We start from the raw sequence: 15,625 nt of genomic DNA on the forward strand, positions 1-15,625 counted from the left end.
TTTTGCCATCTTCTCCATTCAGTGAACCTACCGTTTCCTTCTTCTTCCTTTTGCTGCGGACATATCCAAAAGAGCCCTTTTTATTGTTCTTAACCTCTCTAGAAAGCCTGAGTTCGTTCTGCGCTTTAGCTTTTCTGACTTTCCTCTACATAGGCTAGCTATTTGTTTGAATTCCCCTTTGGTGATTTCCCCAGACAAGAGAGAGGTGTTTCTAGAGTCCCAGAGTCGGAAGGGACCACAAAGTCCATCTAGACCTGGTGAGCTGAAAGGCAGGGCAGGGAACAGGGACTTGGCTTTTGCTGGGTGGGCTTAGGCTCCCCTTAAAGATGTATGGAAGTTGCTCCCCAAGTGTTGATGCCCAGGTTTCAGCAGTGGCAAAAGTGCATTTGCACAGTTAAAGCTAGTGAATCAGCTGAGCCTGTTCCTTGAGATGTCAGATACGGTGATGCTTGCCTTCATTATATCCATTTGGAGTACTGTAATACGCTTCCCTATTGCCACGTACGGGTGCGAGAGACGGACAGGGAAGAAAGCTGACAGAAAGAAACTCATCTGAGATGTGATGCTGGAGGAGAGTGTCCAGGATACTGTGGATGGCTAAAAAGACAAGCAAATGGGCCAAGAACAAATCAGATCTGGATGCTCCCTGAGAAGGTCCCCAGAGGACAGGGATCTTAGAGATCCTTCATTCACGGGGTCACCAGAGGTTGAAGACAACCTGAGGACAGTTGACAACAAACAACACACTTTACATGGGGCTGCCTTTGGAATCAGCCCAAAAATTTCTGTGGGTCAAAAACTGCTATGGCCAGAGTGCTGACCCAGGCTGGCCTCCCTTGCTGAAACAGCTTCACTGACCATGGTTTGTTTCTAGTGTGATTATGACCGACAAAACCCTACACAGCTTGGGTCCCAATTATCTGAAAGACTGTACTTCATATCTGATCATAAAAGTCTTATGATCTTTTCTTATTAACTGCCCTGACTCTGTGGATGAGAGATCTCCAGTCCCTGCTACGCTCCACTGCGCTGCCTAGCTCTTGCAATTCAGACCCATGGACCCCCTGATTGCGTCTATCCATCTGGCGTGCGTTCTTCCTCTTTTCTTACTACCTTCCATCTTCCCTAGCATTATTGACTTTTCCAAGGAGTCCTGCCTTCTCATGATGTGATCAAGGTTTGATCTGCTCAAGGACCCATTTGTTTGTCTTTCTGGCTGTCCATGATATCCTCAGCACTTTTCTCCAGCCCCACATCTCAAAGGAGTTGATCCTCTTCTTATCTGCTTTTTTCATTGTCCACCTCTCACATCTGTACTTGGCAATGGGGAATACAATGGCTTGGACAATTATGAGCTTGGTGTTAAGTTGTATATGTTTACACTTCCATCCGGTCCAACCCCCTTCTGCCATGCAGGAAATCCAAAGCAAAGCATCCCCATTGACAGATGGCCATCCAGCCTCTGTTTAAAGACCTCTAAAGGAAGGAGACTCCACTGCACTCCGAGGAAGGAATGTGTTCCTCTGCCAAACAGCTCTTACTGTCAGGATGTTCCTCCTAAGGTTGAGGTGGAATCTCTTTTCCTGGAGCTTGCATTTGTTGTTTTGTGTCCTAGTCTCTGGAGCAGCAGAAAACAGGTTTGCTCCATCCTCAATATGACTTCCCTTCAAGTATTTAAACAGAATCAGTCTCCTTAATGTTGTTCCTTACTCCATCCCCCATAAAGGATATATGCCTGCCAAGAAAGCCAACATCCCCCTTGCCCTTGGCAATCAACTGGCGCATGCAGCGCATACACCAACTGAGCAGCTCAGGTTCAGCATTCCAAACTTCTGTGTAAAAGTGGGCATGATCCAGCAGTGCAGCATCCATGAACCTACAAGGGAACAAGCAAGTCTTCTGCACATGGGAGGAAAAACTTCCTAAGAATGGATGTATCTCTCTTTGGACAAAGGTGGAAGTCCAGGTCCAAAGCCACATTTCCTGATGCCATAAAATATGACTGCTACATTTAAGATCGGACAACTATATGTAAATACCCAAAGGGATATCATGTAGAGGACAAAGTGAGCTCCTTTTCTGCTACTCCAGAGACTAGTCCACCATTCTGAAACAGAGCTGTGCTGTAGCTGACCAGGGCTAGAGGATGCCCTGAGGGCCACTGAATGACCCTTGCAGTGTCCATCCATGCCTCTTTCTGTTCTTCTGAGGAGGGGATCTGCTTCATGGCTTGATCACCACTTTCTCTTTAAATAGTTGGGGGGATGCAAAGTGGAAGTTGGAACAAGCTTTTTCCCCCCAGTTCATATATACCAGGGACTACTGGATTCAGGTTATAAGAAAAGAGATTCCTCCTAAACATTAGGAAGAACTTTCTGACTGTACAAGTGTTTGACAGTGGAATGGACTTCCCTGGAGGGTGATGGAGTCTCCTTCTTTGGGGTTTTAAAAAGAGAGGCTGGATGGCCTTCTGTCCCAGGGAGGGCTTGGATGGTGTCTTCTTGAATGGCAGGGGATGGAGATGACCCTTGCAATCCCTTCTAAATCTATGGTTATGTGAGAAGGAGAAAGAGACACTTTACACATGCCTCACACAGAAGGCCCCAATCCCCAGCAACCACCCTGAATCAGGTGGACATGGCTGGCTGAGAACAGATTTCCTTCTTGATAAAGCAATTCTGCCTCTTCCAGAGATCTAGGAGCATCATCTCTGGGCCTTTCTTGGGAGATGCCTTCTACCTGCTGACCCCTCTTTGGCCACAGGTACCTCCTAAAACCTTCTGCACTAACAATTGCCATGATTCCGTCTATCTTCAGCGGCGCCAGACCCAATTCCAGGAGCCTGCTGAGAAAGCCTGACTGAGAACAGTTGGAAGACACTCTGGTTGACCCACATCTTTCATAGAGGAGGGCGGCTGCAGAGGCTGCTTCTGTCATCTCCTTCCAAACACTCTTTGAGCCTCAATCCAAGCCAGAGCCCAGAGCAGCCACTGGTGAGATGCTACAGCTTGCCTTCTGCTTCCCATTCTTGGAAGAAACTTTCTTGCTTGGAGAAAAGGTGTCAATCCTTTTGTCCACTTCATGAACAAGAGCGAGAAGGAATGACGAAGAGGGGCTGTCAGGGAGAACATCTTTGGGGGCTCAGGGAGATGCTGGGTGCCCACAGTTGTTTACAAACACTCCTTTTGATGCCAGGAGAGGACCTGGCTTTTGAGCAGCACTTTTAACCCTGGCTTCCAAATGCTTACTCTCTCTCTCTCTAAACCACGCAGTTTCTGTTTACATGTTTGTGTCCACGTGTTCTTCTTAGTAGTTCTTCTAATAATCCAAGGTCCGCTTGTATAGAGAGTGCAGTTGCAACTCCAGAAGTGTCTTAGAATTGAAAAGCCCTTGATGAAGGCCAACTGGTGATAAGGCTGAAACATATTGGGCTTTTTAAGAAATAAAGTTCTGGCCGTGGTCTATAGCAGCAGGTGGGACTTTGTCTCCTTGCATTCTTCCACTGTTCTTCTTCGCAGGTCACTCTGAGGGACACAGCTGAAGACTGGCTCATAAATGCATAATAAGATTAAAAGGAGGGAGGGAGAGGGAGAGGGAGGAGAGTGGAATGACTGGGATGAGGTTGGAAGGGACCCCCAAAACCTAGCTGGTCCAGGCCCCTTTTTTCCAGTACCAGAATCTACTATGAACATACCCCTGAAGGTGGCCATCCAACCTCTGCTTAAAAACCTCCACGGAAAGGGAGTCTGCCACCCTCTGAGCAAATCTGTTCCACTGCCGAACAGCTCTTACCACTAGGAAGTTCTTCCTAATATTTCGGAAGATGAGGAAGAAGATGAGGAGTAGGAGGAAATGTCTGTGATGGACATTTAGCAGTGCAAGGTGGAGACAAGCACTCCAGCAATACAAAAGGCAAAAGACCTGGGAGACAAGAGTACATGATCAGGAAGCAAAGCTGTTTGGAGCTGAGCGCTGCACACCAGGGAGCGTCACACGATCCACACAATGCAAAAACACTTGGGGAAGAAACTGGCAAGGCTGCTGAAGCACCCCTGATGGGGACCCCTCCTCCAACCTCTGCTCAAAAACCTCCAAAGGAAGAGCCCACCACCTTCTGAGCAAATCCATCACCACCATGAGGTTTTAGCCCAAATCTTCTTTCTGGTAATTTGAAACCATGGACTCGGGTCCTAACTCCTGCAGCCATCAAAGAACAATCTCACTCCACCATCTAGATTTTAATACCATTGCCTCATCATATTTACACTTGGCATCATTGCCTTGACATGCTTACATCAACCCTGCAAGACAACACAACTGTTTCTACTCCACTGGAGGCTGAGAAAGAGCAGTTCCCCTAAGGCCTCGTAGCACATTCATGGGGAAGGCAAGGCCTGAATGGAGGGCTGCCTCTTAGCCACAACGCTGGATCAGCCGGCTGCCTGGAGCTCAGTCTCCGTTGCCGGCTGCAGAGCGGAAGCCACACGTGGCCGCCTCCACCAGCCTTGCAGGGCACTTGGGAAGAAGCCTCAGATGATGGAAAACTCACCCCCTCCAACTTTAAGCATGGGGAGGGGGCTGCTGAGGGTTAAAATAAATCACCCCAGACCCAAATGGGCCTCCTGCCTCACTGTCCTGCCTCCACAGCTTCCGTGAATATGCAGAGGAACAGGTCCATCTCCTTCCTTCCTTCTCCCCCGTTGGCATCAGTCAGGCCTTAAGTGTGGAGACCCTCCCCACAGAAGAAGGCTCTCTCCCTTCTCTCCACCTGATGGGATTACTCTCTTTCCAACAATTTATTCTCTCTCCCAGGATGCAGCTTTTCAGAGAGAAAGACAAGCAGAGATGGAAATACGGCAGGGATGAGCCCCACGGATGCGCACTCAGGTCCAAAGAGATCCCCACTACCCCTCCCTGGCAGAGACCAGGAATGTGGGGTACCAGAATCAGGGGGATTATAAACAGCTACCTGTGGGGGGGGGGGGCAGGGATCAGTGTGTACTTTGGGGAGGTTTTTGCTGCCCACATCTGACCCTATGGATTTGGAAAGGAAAGCAAAACCAGCCAGGTCCCACTGCCCTTCCACCTCCACTAGTGGTGACCCCAGAGGAGGAGGGGGTGCCCTATGGGCTGCCTTTCCTTTATGGGGGGGGGGCTTGGCCTCCCTCTTCAGGGACCTCTCCCGGCCTCTTAGCCCACAATGGCACCCTCACCCCCCATATCACAGAGGAGATGGAAGGGACCAGGCTTTGTGCTCACACTCAGGGAGGCTGTGTGCCTTTTCTGTGTGAGAGTTGTCGTTTTCCCAGGGAAAGGGATGCTCTGGCTCCATCACCACATTCCTTGCAGCACCTTCCGCTCCAGGGAAGACCCCTCCCCAGCCTCAGCGGACCCCCTGATGTCGTGCTGCAGAAGCCACCCTTCCCCATTGCCACCAGCCTCTCCCTTCCAGCTCCTCTCTTCCTCCTCTTGGCTCCCCTTTGGAGGCTCTTTCATTGATGTGTGTGCCCCCCCCCAGCACAAAGCCCACCCCACCCCAAAGGTGCGTGCCGCCTTGCTCACCTCTCTTTCCCCCAAACACACTCCTCTGGCTGGAAAAGGAAGACTGTTGCAGGACCACACCAAGGAGCCAAGCCAGTTGGAGAGAAAAGGCCATGCCAGGCAGGTTGGGGGGTGGGAATTTGAGCCCCCAAAGGCAACTCCCCACTCCCCTCTTCCTTGTGAGTGGCAGGCAGCAACAGGGGGCCTCAAAGCCAGACCTCCATCATTTCCAGACCTTGCTATAGGGAGGGGGCACAAATGCACTTCTGTTGGAAGCCCCCATCTCTTGCCAGAGCCAAGGGCAGCGGGGTCAGTGTGTGTGTGTGTGTGTGTGTGTGAGGTGGCGTAGTTGGCTGGTCAGTCCAGGGCAGAGGTTGGGGGTCCATGGGTCACAATGGAGGGGGGGGCATAGGCAGGTTAAAAAGGAATGAATAGGAGGAGGGCTGGGCTGGGAATGGCAGAAGAAAGACCCTCCCCACTCCAAAGGAAAAGAAAAGCAGAGGGAGGGAGAGGTAGGGGGGTAGGGAGGGGCTCTGAACTCTCAAATGGCCCCCTCCCCAGTTTTGTGTCCTGATTTTTCTTGAGAGCTGGAGGGGGTTCTGTTTCCAAATGGAGCATGGGGAGCCCCCCAGATCCCTCCACCAGAAAGAAAGCGAGAGAGAGCATGCCTTCCTCATCAGGGTCCCTCTCTGGCCCCCTCCCCAAAACACAGGCATACATGCTCCCCAGACAGAGGGGGCAGGGTTGCTCTCCTTCCAGACACAAAGGCTCATTTGGGGAGAAGGGGGGGATGGAGCAGCTCTCCCTTACCACCACCACCCCCAAAAGGCAGAGCAGTCCTGGGTGAAGAAAGGTCCCAAACGCTAACCCTGAGCCAGCCACTGGCAATGCCCCCACTCCAAAAAAGGTGCCAAGAACCCCCCCCCCCCCCCCAAAAAAAGAGAGAGAGAGAGAGAGAGCTAAGAACATGGGGGGGAGTGAGAGCCTTCTGGAGCCCTGGATCCTCTTTTGGGGTCCCAAAGGGCCGGGAGGAAGGGGTCCCTGCGCAAAGCCCAAAGCCTGGCATGCTCCTCCTTTGGAGAGAGGCGAAAGGGGAGCCATGGGTGCCAGTCTCCTGGGCTAGAGGCAGACACACCTGGAGCCAGGCATTGCCCTTCGGGGTTGTGCCCAGCGCCCAGAGACTTCCACATGACCCACCCCTTGCCAATTCCGTGCAGCTGGAGCCAGATGCCCGGGAGGGTGCCCGAAGCAGCGGCGGTGCCTTGGCTCTGGTGGCTTACCTTTGGCCCCTCGGAGGACGAAGCCGAAGCCCTCATGCTCCCGCTTCTGGAGGACGGCTGCCTTCTCCTCGATGATGTAGTCACTGGGCAGGAAAGAGCAGAGGAAAATGAAGCTGGGGGGAGGCAGCGTCAGCACCATGGCGCTCCTGGGGGGCCCTCCTTCGCCCGCCTGGCATGGCAGCAGCAGCCCCCTCTCCTCTCTTCTGTTCTGGGGGGGGGCAAGGGGAGGAGGAGGAGGAGAGGAGGCTGAGGCTGGGGATGCTGGGCACACTGGGAGGAGGAGGAGGAGGAGGGGGAAGAAGAAGGGGGTGAGGGTGGCAGCAGCAGCAGCAGTGGTCCCTGCGCTGCTGGGCACAGAGGAGGCGGGCACAGGGCTGGCAGAGGGTGGGGGGCTTGGGGCTGAGGGGTGCCCTCCCCAGTCACCTGCAGCTGCAGGGGATGCCGAGGGCCTCGGGGTCCCAGGGCTGGGCTCCCCTTTCAGTGGGGCAGAAGGGAGGGAGGCAGGCGCTAGGCTGGGCTGCTCTCCTTGGTCCTGAAGTGGGAAAGATGGGGGTCCAAGGAGGGAGGAAGAGGAGGGGCAGGGGCTGGCAGGTGGCCAAGGGGGGGATTAAGTTCCCGGGGGGGAAAAGAAGAGAGAGAGAGAGAGAGGAGTTTCCCTCCCGCCATTCACATATTCGCTCTTTCCCCCCTCCCTCCCTCTGTTGCTAAGTAACTGTCTGTCATAAAAAAAGAGGGAGGGAGGAAAAGGACCCCCCTCCCCTGGTTCTGCTCAGACCTGAATAGAAGGGGCAGCGGGGGGGGGGGCTTTGGGATGAGAAGGGAGAGATGGCAGAGGGATGCCTCTGCCAAGGGAGAAGGAGCATGAAGGACAGGTGTTCTCTCTCTCTCTCTCTCTCTCTCTCTCACACACACACACACATTTTAGGAAGGTGCCCCCACCTAGCCACCCCTTGCTCATCCCTTCTGGGTCTCAGGTCTTGGTCCCAAACTGTCCTTTAGGGCTGGGGGGGCAGTGAGGAGGATGGGAGGGAAGTGCAGAGGATTTAGGGGGGCACTCCTGTTCTCCCCCACCCCTCCCCAGACCATGAGCAAAGTATCAGGACAACCCCCCACACACACATGTGCAAGTGACCCCCTCCCTCTTCCACACACTGCAGCAGAGAGACCCCTCCCCAGTGCCTCAGGGGCAAAACCCTCGCGGTGCTGCCTTCTTCAGGGCAGAGGGAGCATGGCAGCCCTTGGGGAAGGGGCCCTTCCTGGCTGAGGATGCCAAGGGGCCAGGTGGGTTGGCAATGGGTGGGAGCAGGGGGCAGTGGGAGGCCTCCTGGGGCAAAGAAAAGGCCAGAGTCAGCAGCCACCAAACCCCACAAGGCGGAGGAAAAGAGAGGAGGGACAAGGGGGACCCACAGCCCCAGCCTTTGGCCCAGTCAGGAGGCCAAGAGGGGAGCAGCCCCCCATCGACCCAAGTTCAAAGGAAGCGGTTGTGGTTGCTCTGTGCCTTCAAGCCCTTCCCAGCTTATGGCCACCTTCAGGCCTCCTTTTCCAGGACACAGTCCTGCAATTCCACTTTCCCTCCAGGAGGAACTCCCAAAAGTCCTTCATTCTGAGCATGATTAAGAAGCATGGCTTTACATTTATATTCGTGTTTTTAGCTTTTATTCTAGTGCCCTACATTTCAATCTCCTACATTGCACCTTGCATGTCCTTCTTGGGACATCTGGTCCCCCTGCCCTAAGGTGGACCTATCCTGGGGGTTTCTTGGCCAGATTTTGTCCGAGGAGGTTTGCCACGGTTGCTTTTTTCCTCTGAGGCTGAGAGAGTGTGGCTTGCTCAAAGTCACCCAACGGGTCTCCATGGCTGAGCAGGGAATCAAACCTTGGTCTCCAGAGCCATAGTCCAGTGCTCAAACCACTACACCACGCTGGCTCTAAAACACACATAAACCAGGGAAATGCCCCCAAATAAGATTTCTGCCTCTCCAAAGGAAATGGTCCTTCAGTCCTCCACTTTCTAGCAGTGCAGCAACTTAAAATTTCAGTTGATTATTGAGAAATACAGCTTAGGCACTGAAAGAAAAAGAGGCAGCCAAGAGAAGCAGAGCAAACAAAAGAGTTCTAGGAATCGATGGTTTTCAAAATTCCACTCTCTGCCATGCTAGAAATCTGGGGGTTGAAGGAAAATTCATTGGGGTGGAACAGTGAGAGTTCTGTTGTGGAGAGCGAAAGGCTTTAATTTGTCCCCACCATCATTGCTACCCTCTTGCTCAGGCTGCTCCTCTGTCCCAATTCGCTCTTCCCTTGCCTTGCTCTGGACATAGTGGGCCTTGGCACACACCTGGCCCAGGCGCACCTGTGCCCCTTGCTCTGCGCCAATCCCTGCAAACTGTGGTTTGCAGCAGCCTCAGGCAGCAAATCTGCGTTTTGCCATTCTTCAAAACCCAAGCGGGGTGCTTTTGGCCGGCCATGGGCTGCTTGCTTGGTCCTGCAGCTGGCTCTTCATCCCAAGAACCACCAGCTACTTCTAAGTCAGCTGCAAAGGTTTGCTGAAGCTCCCTTTCCCTGACTGCTTCCAGTTTCAAATCAATGCAGAGGGAGGTTTGCCCTGTGGCATAAAACACCCGCACCCACAAGGGCACCATGCCCACTTACAGATAAAGCCATGTGCAATCCAAATCGATGGGTTGATTCAACAGTGGAGCATGGTTCCCACTACATTTGCCCTGATTGCATCCCCCCCCCTCTAAAATAAATCCACTTGTGCTTCCCATTCACAAATGAATCAATTCAAAATGATTCGGTTCCAGCCAGCCAAAGGGGAAAATGTAATTGATTCTGATCCACATGTGGTTCACACTTGCGCAGATTCGATTTATCGCAAAAGAAGCAGAAAAAATCAGCAACAAAAAGACACGGTAAAATGGGTCTGGAGCATGGCCCCCCTTTTGGAATCGCTTCGGCAATTTGGATTAAGTGGGAACCAGGATCGTTTGAACTGGTTCAAACCGATTCATGATCCGATTTAGAAGGCAGTGGGAATGAAGCCAAGGTAGCTTGCTTTCTGAATGTTTACAGCGGGGAAACAGAGGAAAGAAGTAGGAAGACAAGGGAGAGTCATTTGCCTCCTTTTGTAGACACTTCAGAATCTTTCTCCACTGGAAAGATGGCAGGCTTCTCCCCTCAGATCTGAATGCTTCCTCCCTTTCCTGAACCTGTGCAAATTTGTCATTAAGTCTTCACGGGTTCCTAGAAGTGTCAGGGCAAAGTGGAGGTGCCACTTTCCTCCGCCAACACCTGCCACAAATGTTCTGGAAACCAAGGAGACCGGAGTAGGGCCGACCGGATCCTTTTAGGAACCCTCCTTGCAAACAAGCAGACCCCAGCTGCTCAGAAATCAGCCGATTCCTGGGGCCCCCGCGCCCACTTGCTAACCTTAAGACGAGGCAATACTTTTCCAGGGAAATGCCACACTTCCCACCACCCACATGTGCGCTCCCTCTCTTTCTCTTTTTCCTCGCTCGGAGAGGGTGCGCTTTACAAGAGGAGATCCTCCAGCTGACTCTCTCCTTTAGCAAGCACAAGGCAGTAAAACCAGAGTCTGCCTGCTGAAAAGTTCGGCAGAGATCGCCAAAATCTTGACAGGTTCTTCCAATGGAAGAATTTCCAAGGGAGGAGGGAGGAATGGCGGGGTTACCGAATCCAGGAAGATCCCTCAAAACCAAACCCAGAACATCACTGTGCACAAATAATCCAGTGATCCCAAAGCTTATTTTGTAAAGACAGAGATGCAATACAGTAGACCTTCTGCTTTTGCAGCACTGACATTTGCAAATTTGATTATTTGCAGATTTGATTAATGTGTTCTCTCTAGGAATCTCTTAAGTCCTCCAGTGCAACTCTGCCAGAAGTTGACCATAGAGTTGCACTGGAGAACCTAGACGTTCCTAGAGAAAACACTTCTCTAGGCATTTGTAGGGCCTCCAGCATGATTCTTTGATCAACCTCTGGCAGTTGCATTGGAGGACCTACAGATTCCCAGAGAAGTGTTCTCTTAGGTAAAAAGAACAGTGGTGTTTTGCTTGCGGTTTTGCCACATTCACAGGGGCCCTTCACCCGTAACCCCAGCGAATGTGGAGGGACCACTGTACATTAAACTCTAGGAAGCCATTGATAAAAGCACACAAATGGAGAGGGACATAGTGCAGCCATCCAACGCAAACCTGCCCTGGGGAATTCCTCCTGCCTTGTCTCAAGAAATCAGGCAAAGCTAAAAGTAGTCCATCATCATCATCATCTTCATCATCCTCACCATCTCAGAGTCTACCAGGTGTGACTGAATGGAGTTTTTGACCATCACTGATTTAGATTCTACCCCAAAGTCAAGACATCTCTAAGGTCTCCTCATATGATGGGGCACATTCCAAGCATTGTGATGTTTGCATTTGTGTTCTTGTGATCCCACCTATGGAAGTTTCATTCAGAAGTTTTGTCACAGAATCTTAGAAATGGAAAGGCCATATCTAGTCTAACCTTCTGCTTTGCAGAAGCCACAAGAACTCCTGAAAGATGATCATCTCACCTCTGTCTGAAGACCTCCAAAGAAAGAGAGTCCACCAGTCTCCAAAGCAGTCCGTTCCACTGTCAAACAGCTCTGACCATCAGGAGATTTTCAAATCACAGAATCACAAGGTTGAAAGGAATCACAAGGGCCATTTAATCCACCTCCTGCCATGTAGAAACAGACACCTGAAACGCTCCTGAAATATCCATCCAAACTCTGCTTAAAGACCTCCAAAGAAGGAGACTCCAGCCAACTCCAAGGCAGTCTATCCCACAGCTGAACAGCTCTTAGAGTCGGGAAATTCTTCCCAATGTTTAGGGGGAAGCTCTTCCCACCTAGGCTTATGTGGGATTGACCCCCAGGACCCTGGAATAACCACTGCTTTCTTTTTCTAGAGGCGCCAGGGAACATATCAAGGTATAGCATATCTTGATTACAGTAAGGCCTTTGACAAAGTCCCCCACGATATTCTTGAAGACAAGCTGGTAAAATGTGGGCTAGACAGTGTGACTGTTGGTGGATTTGTAGTTGGTTGACAGGCCAAAGCCAAAGGTGCTCAGCAATGGCTCCATCTTGGACAGAAGTGACCAGTGGGGTGTCCAGTGGGGTTCTGTCCTGGGCCAAGTGCTATTGAATATCTTTATCAATGACTTGGATGTAGGAATAGAGGGCATACTTATCAAATTTGCAGATGACACCAAATTAGGAGGAGTAGCAAATAGCACTGAGGACAAGCTAAAAATTCAAAATGACCTGAATAGATGAGAAAGCTGGGCCAAAGCTAACAAAATGAATTTCAACACGGAGAAATGTAAGGTACTGCACTTCAGGCGAAAAAATGAAATGCATAGATATAGGATCATGGGGGACATCTGGCTTAAGAAGACTTATACGTATGAAAGGGATCTGGGAGTCCAAATAGACCACAAGTTGAACATGAGTCAACAGTGTGATGCAGCAGCTAAAAAGGCCAATGCGATTTTAGGCTGCATCAATAGAAGCATAGTGTCCAGATCAAGAGAAGTCATAGTGACAATCTATTCTGCTCTGGTCAGGCCCCACCGGGAATAATATTGTGTCCAGTTCTGGACACCACAATTCAAAAAGGACATTGAGAAACTGGAGCCATGTGTCCAAAGGAGGAAGACTAAAATGGTGAAGGGTCTGGAATGCATACCTGATTAGGAGTGACTTAGGGAGCTGGATATGTTTAGCCTGAAGAAGAGAAGGTTTGGAGGTGACATGATAGCTATGCTTAAGTATTTGAAGGGGTGTAACATTGAGGAGGGAGCAAGCTTGTTTTCTGCTGCTCCAGAAAATAGGACCCAATAGAGTAATGGATAGAAGCTACAGGAAAAGAGATTTCAACTCAACATTAGGAGGAACTCCCTGACAATAAAAGCTGTTCAACAGTGGAAGACACTCCTTCCTCAGAGAGTTGTTGTTGTTGTTGTTGTTGTTGTTGTTGTTATTATTATTATTATTATTATTATTAATCTTTATTTATAAAGCACTGTAAATTTACACAGCGCTGTACATACAATCTTTTTAATGGGACGGTTCCCTGCCCTCAGGCTTACAATCTGAAAAGGCACGACACAAAAGGAGAAGGGGAAGGGGATGAGGTCCAGCAGTTCTTCTCTGTCTCCGATGCCTGGATCAGGGGAGATGGACTGGAGGGCGGGCTTGGCTTCATAATGGATGGTTATTTAATCGTCTTCCAGGAAGGCCTGTTGGAGCTAGCCTGCCTCTCTAGTAGGATCATACATATAAAAGACATAGCAATACAGGAAATGGTTCAATAAAACAGGCACCAAAAGAACATCAAATAGCAAGTGACAATTATGCAATGCCTGGGAAGGCTTCTCTGAACAGGATGGTCTTCAACTCCGTTTTGAAGCTGGTTAAAGAAGTGATGGCTCTTGTTCACGGGGGAAGAAGGTTCCAGGAGTGAGGGGCAGCAAGTGAAATGGGGCAAATCCAGGATGGGAATCCTGGGCTGGGACAGCAGACCTTGACTACCAGAATGGAGGGAACAACGGAGTGGGAAGGTGAGGAGAAAGAAGGTCTGATAAGTAAGGAAGGGCCAATCCATGGAGGGCTTTAAATGTCAACAGCAGGAGCTTATACTGGATGCGGAAAGGGAGGGGGAGCCAGTGAAGGGATGCCAAGACAGGAGAGATGTGTTCAGAGCGGTGGGTGGAAGTGATAATGCGTGCAGCTGAATGCTGGACAGGGATTAAAGGACGGAGGTGAGAAAGAGGAAGCCCAGCCAGGAGGACGTTACAGGAATCAAGTCGTGAGACCACTGGCGCATGGACCAGGATCTGGGCAGTAGAGGCGGAGAGATATGGTTGGGTTTTGGCAATATTGTATAGAAAGAATCTACAAGCCTTGGCTGTGGTCTGGATCTGAGGGATACACGACAGAGAAGAATCAAAGACTGTGGGCTTGCTGGGCTGGTTGAATAGAAATGTTGTCCACAGAGACAGAAAAGGAGTGTTGAAGGATGGGCTTAGGAGGAAAGACAAGAAGCTCCGTCTTGGACATGTTGAGCTTCAAATGCCGATGGCGCATCCACTGCGAGACAGCTGTAAGGCAAGACGAAACTGGCTGTTCAAGCCTTGGAGAAAGGTCAGGGGTGGAAAGATACAGCTGGGTGTCATCGGCATACAGATGGTAGGAAAGACCAAAAGAGCTGATGAGTTTTCCTAAGGACAGTGTGTAGAGAGAAAACAGAAGGGGACCCAGAACAGAGCCCTGGGGAACTCCAACAGATAAGGGAACAGGAGAAGAAGTGTGATCCCCTGCAACTACTGCAAAAGATCTGCCAGACAAGTAAGATCTAAACCAGTCGAGAACAGAGTCTGAGAACCCAAGGTCAGAGAGTATGTCAATTAGGAGACAGTGATCAACAGTGTCAAAGGCTGCAGACAGATCGAGAAGAATGAGAACAGAGTAAAGGCCATTAGCCTTGGCCTGTAAAAGGTCATTCGAGATCTTAGTGAGAGCTGTCTCTGTAGAATGCCTTGGGCGGAAGCCAGACTGAAAGGGATCGAGAATGGAGTTGGCTTCAAGAAACTCAAGACAGCGCGAATAGACAACCCGTTCCAAGACCTTAGAAAGAAAGGGGAGAAGAGAAATCGGACGATAGCTAGACAAAGAGGAGGGGTCAAGAGAAGGTTTTTTCAGAATTGGGGAAATGAGAGCATGTTTGAAGTCCGACGGGAAGGAGCCTTTAGAGAGAGAGAGATTGAAGATATGGAGGAGCGAGGGCAGAAAGGAGGGAGCTATAGAGATTAGAAGACGAGTAGGAATAGGATCAAGAGGACAGGTAGCAGGTTTGGAAGAGTTCAGAAGTGTAGAGAGTTCATCCAAAGAGGCAGGAGGAAAGACAGAAAATTTGTTAGGCGAAGGCGATAGAAGATTAAGAGCAGAAGAGGAATCAGGAGGGACTATCTCAGAGCGAATAGTGGTGATGGAGTCTCCTTCTTTGGAAGTCTTTAAGTAGACGCTGGATGGCCATCTCTCAATGGGGATGCTTTGACTGAGAGTTTCTGCATGGCAGGAGAAGGGGGTTGGACTATATTTACAGTGTTGCCTGTATGAAAATAAGGCATTTACATATTTCTGAGGCTGTGGTCCTGTGACTGCTTTCCTAGGAGTAAGATCTTCTAAACCTCTCCTAAGGACTGAAAAGTTGTGCTAAGCATAAACTCTCATGGGACTCCAACCCCCCAATGCATGCCATAAACATGAGCAGGATTGCTCTGTACATTTCACATATATGCAAAGCAGTCCAGCTGTATATGCTCCTTGTAAATGATGCATTTTCAAGTGAGGAACCCAGTGATCAGAAGTGAAGCGCTGCACTTCTTCTGATCTGTCCCCTTCCCCTAATTCCTGCTGCCACCACAATCCAAACTGTGGGGGAAAACACTTCTCCCCCACCTCTTTGAACATTTCAAAAAGCAAAAGATGTTGAGATCTCCAATTAAGAATCAAAGCAACTTTCAGACCAGGCATAAATAAATAAGCAGCAAAAAACCCCAGTCATAAAATGCCTTCTAACAGCAACAACAACAACAGCAACAACAAAGTTCCCTGCACTAATTTAAAAATGAGGATAGTGTGTGTGTGTGTGTGTGTGTGTGTGTGTTACTCGACTTCCTTAGGGAGAAAATTTACACAGCTCTCTGAGGAGGATTTCTGTTGGTAGCCATTGACTGAGAGTGCATCTACACTGC

At 50.3% G+C, this 15,625-nt stretch overlaps 1 protein-coding gene across 10 annotated transcripts in view; it reads right to left on the bottom strand.

Moving 5' to 3' along the window:
* The window catches only part of LOC121932053 (SH3 and multiple ankyrin repeat domains protein 3-like), a 324,411-nt gene that overhangs the window by 126,330 nt on the left and 182,456 nt on the right, over positions 1-15,625 (bottom strand). For all 10 annotated transcript variants that reach the window (XR_006104255.1, XM_042470338.1, XM_042470336.1 and 7 more), the window contains one exon: positions 6,822-6,904. Coding sequence is in view for 9 of the 10 variants with exons in the window: in XM_042470338.1 (XP_042326272.1) it covers positions 6,822-6,904 (83 nt within the window). In the remaining variant the exon portion in view is untranslated. The remainder of the gene's footprint in view (positions 1-6,821; positions 6,905-15,625) is intronic.

This window comes from Sceloporus undulatus, chromosome 5 (assembly GCF_019175285.1).
Source record: "Sceloporus undulatus isolate JIND9_A2432 ecotype Alabama chromosome 5, SceUnd_v1.1, whole genome shotgun sequence".
NCBI lineage: Eukaryota > Metazoa > Chordata > Lepidosauria > Squamata > Phrynosomatidae > Sceloporus > Sceloporus undulatus.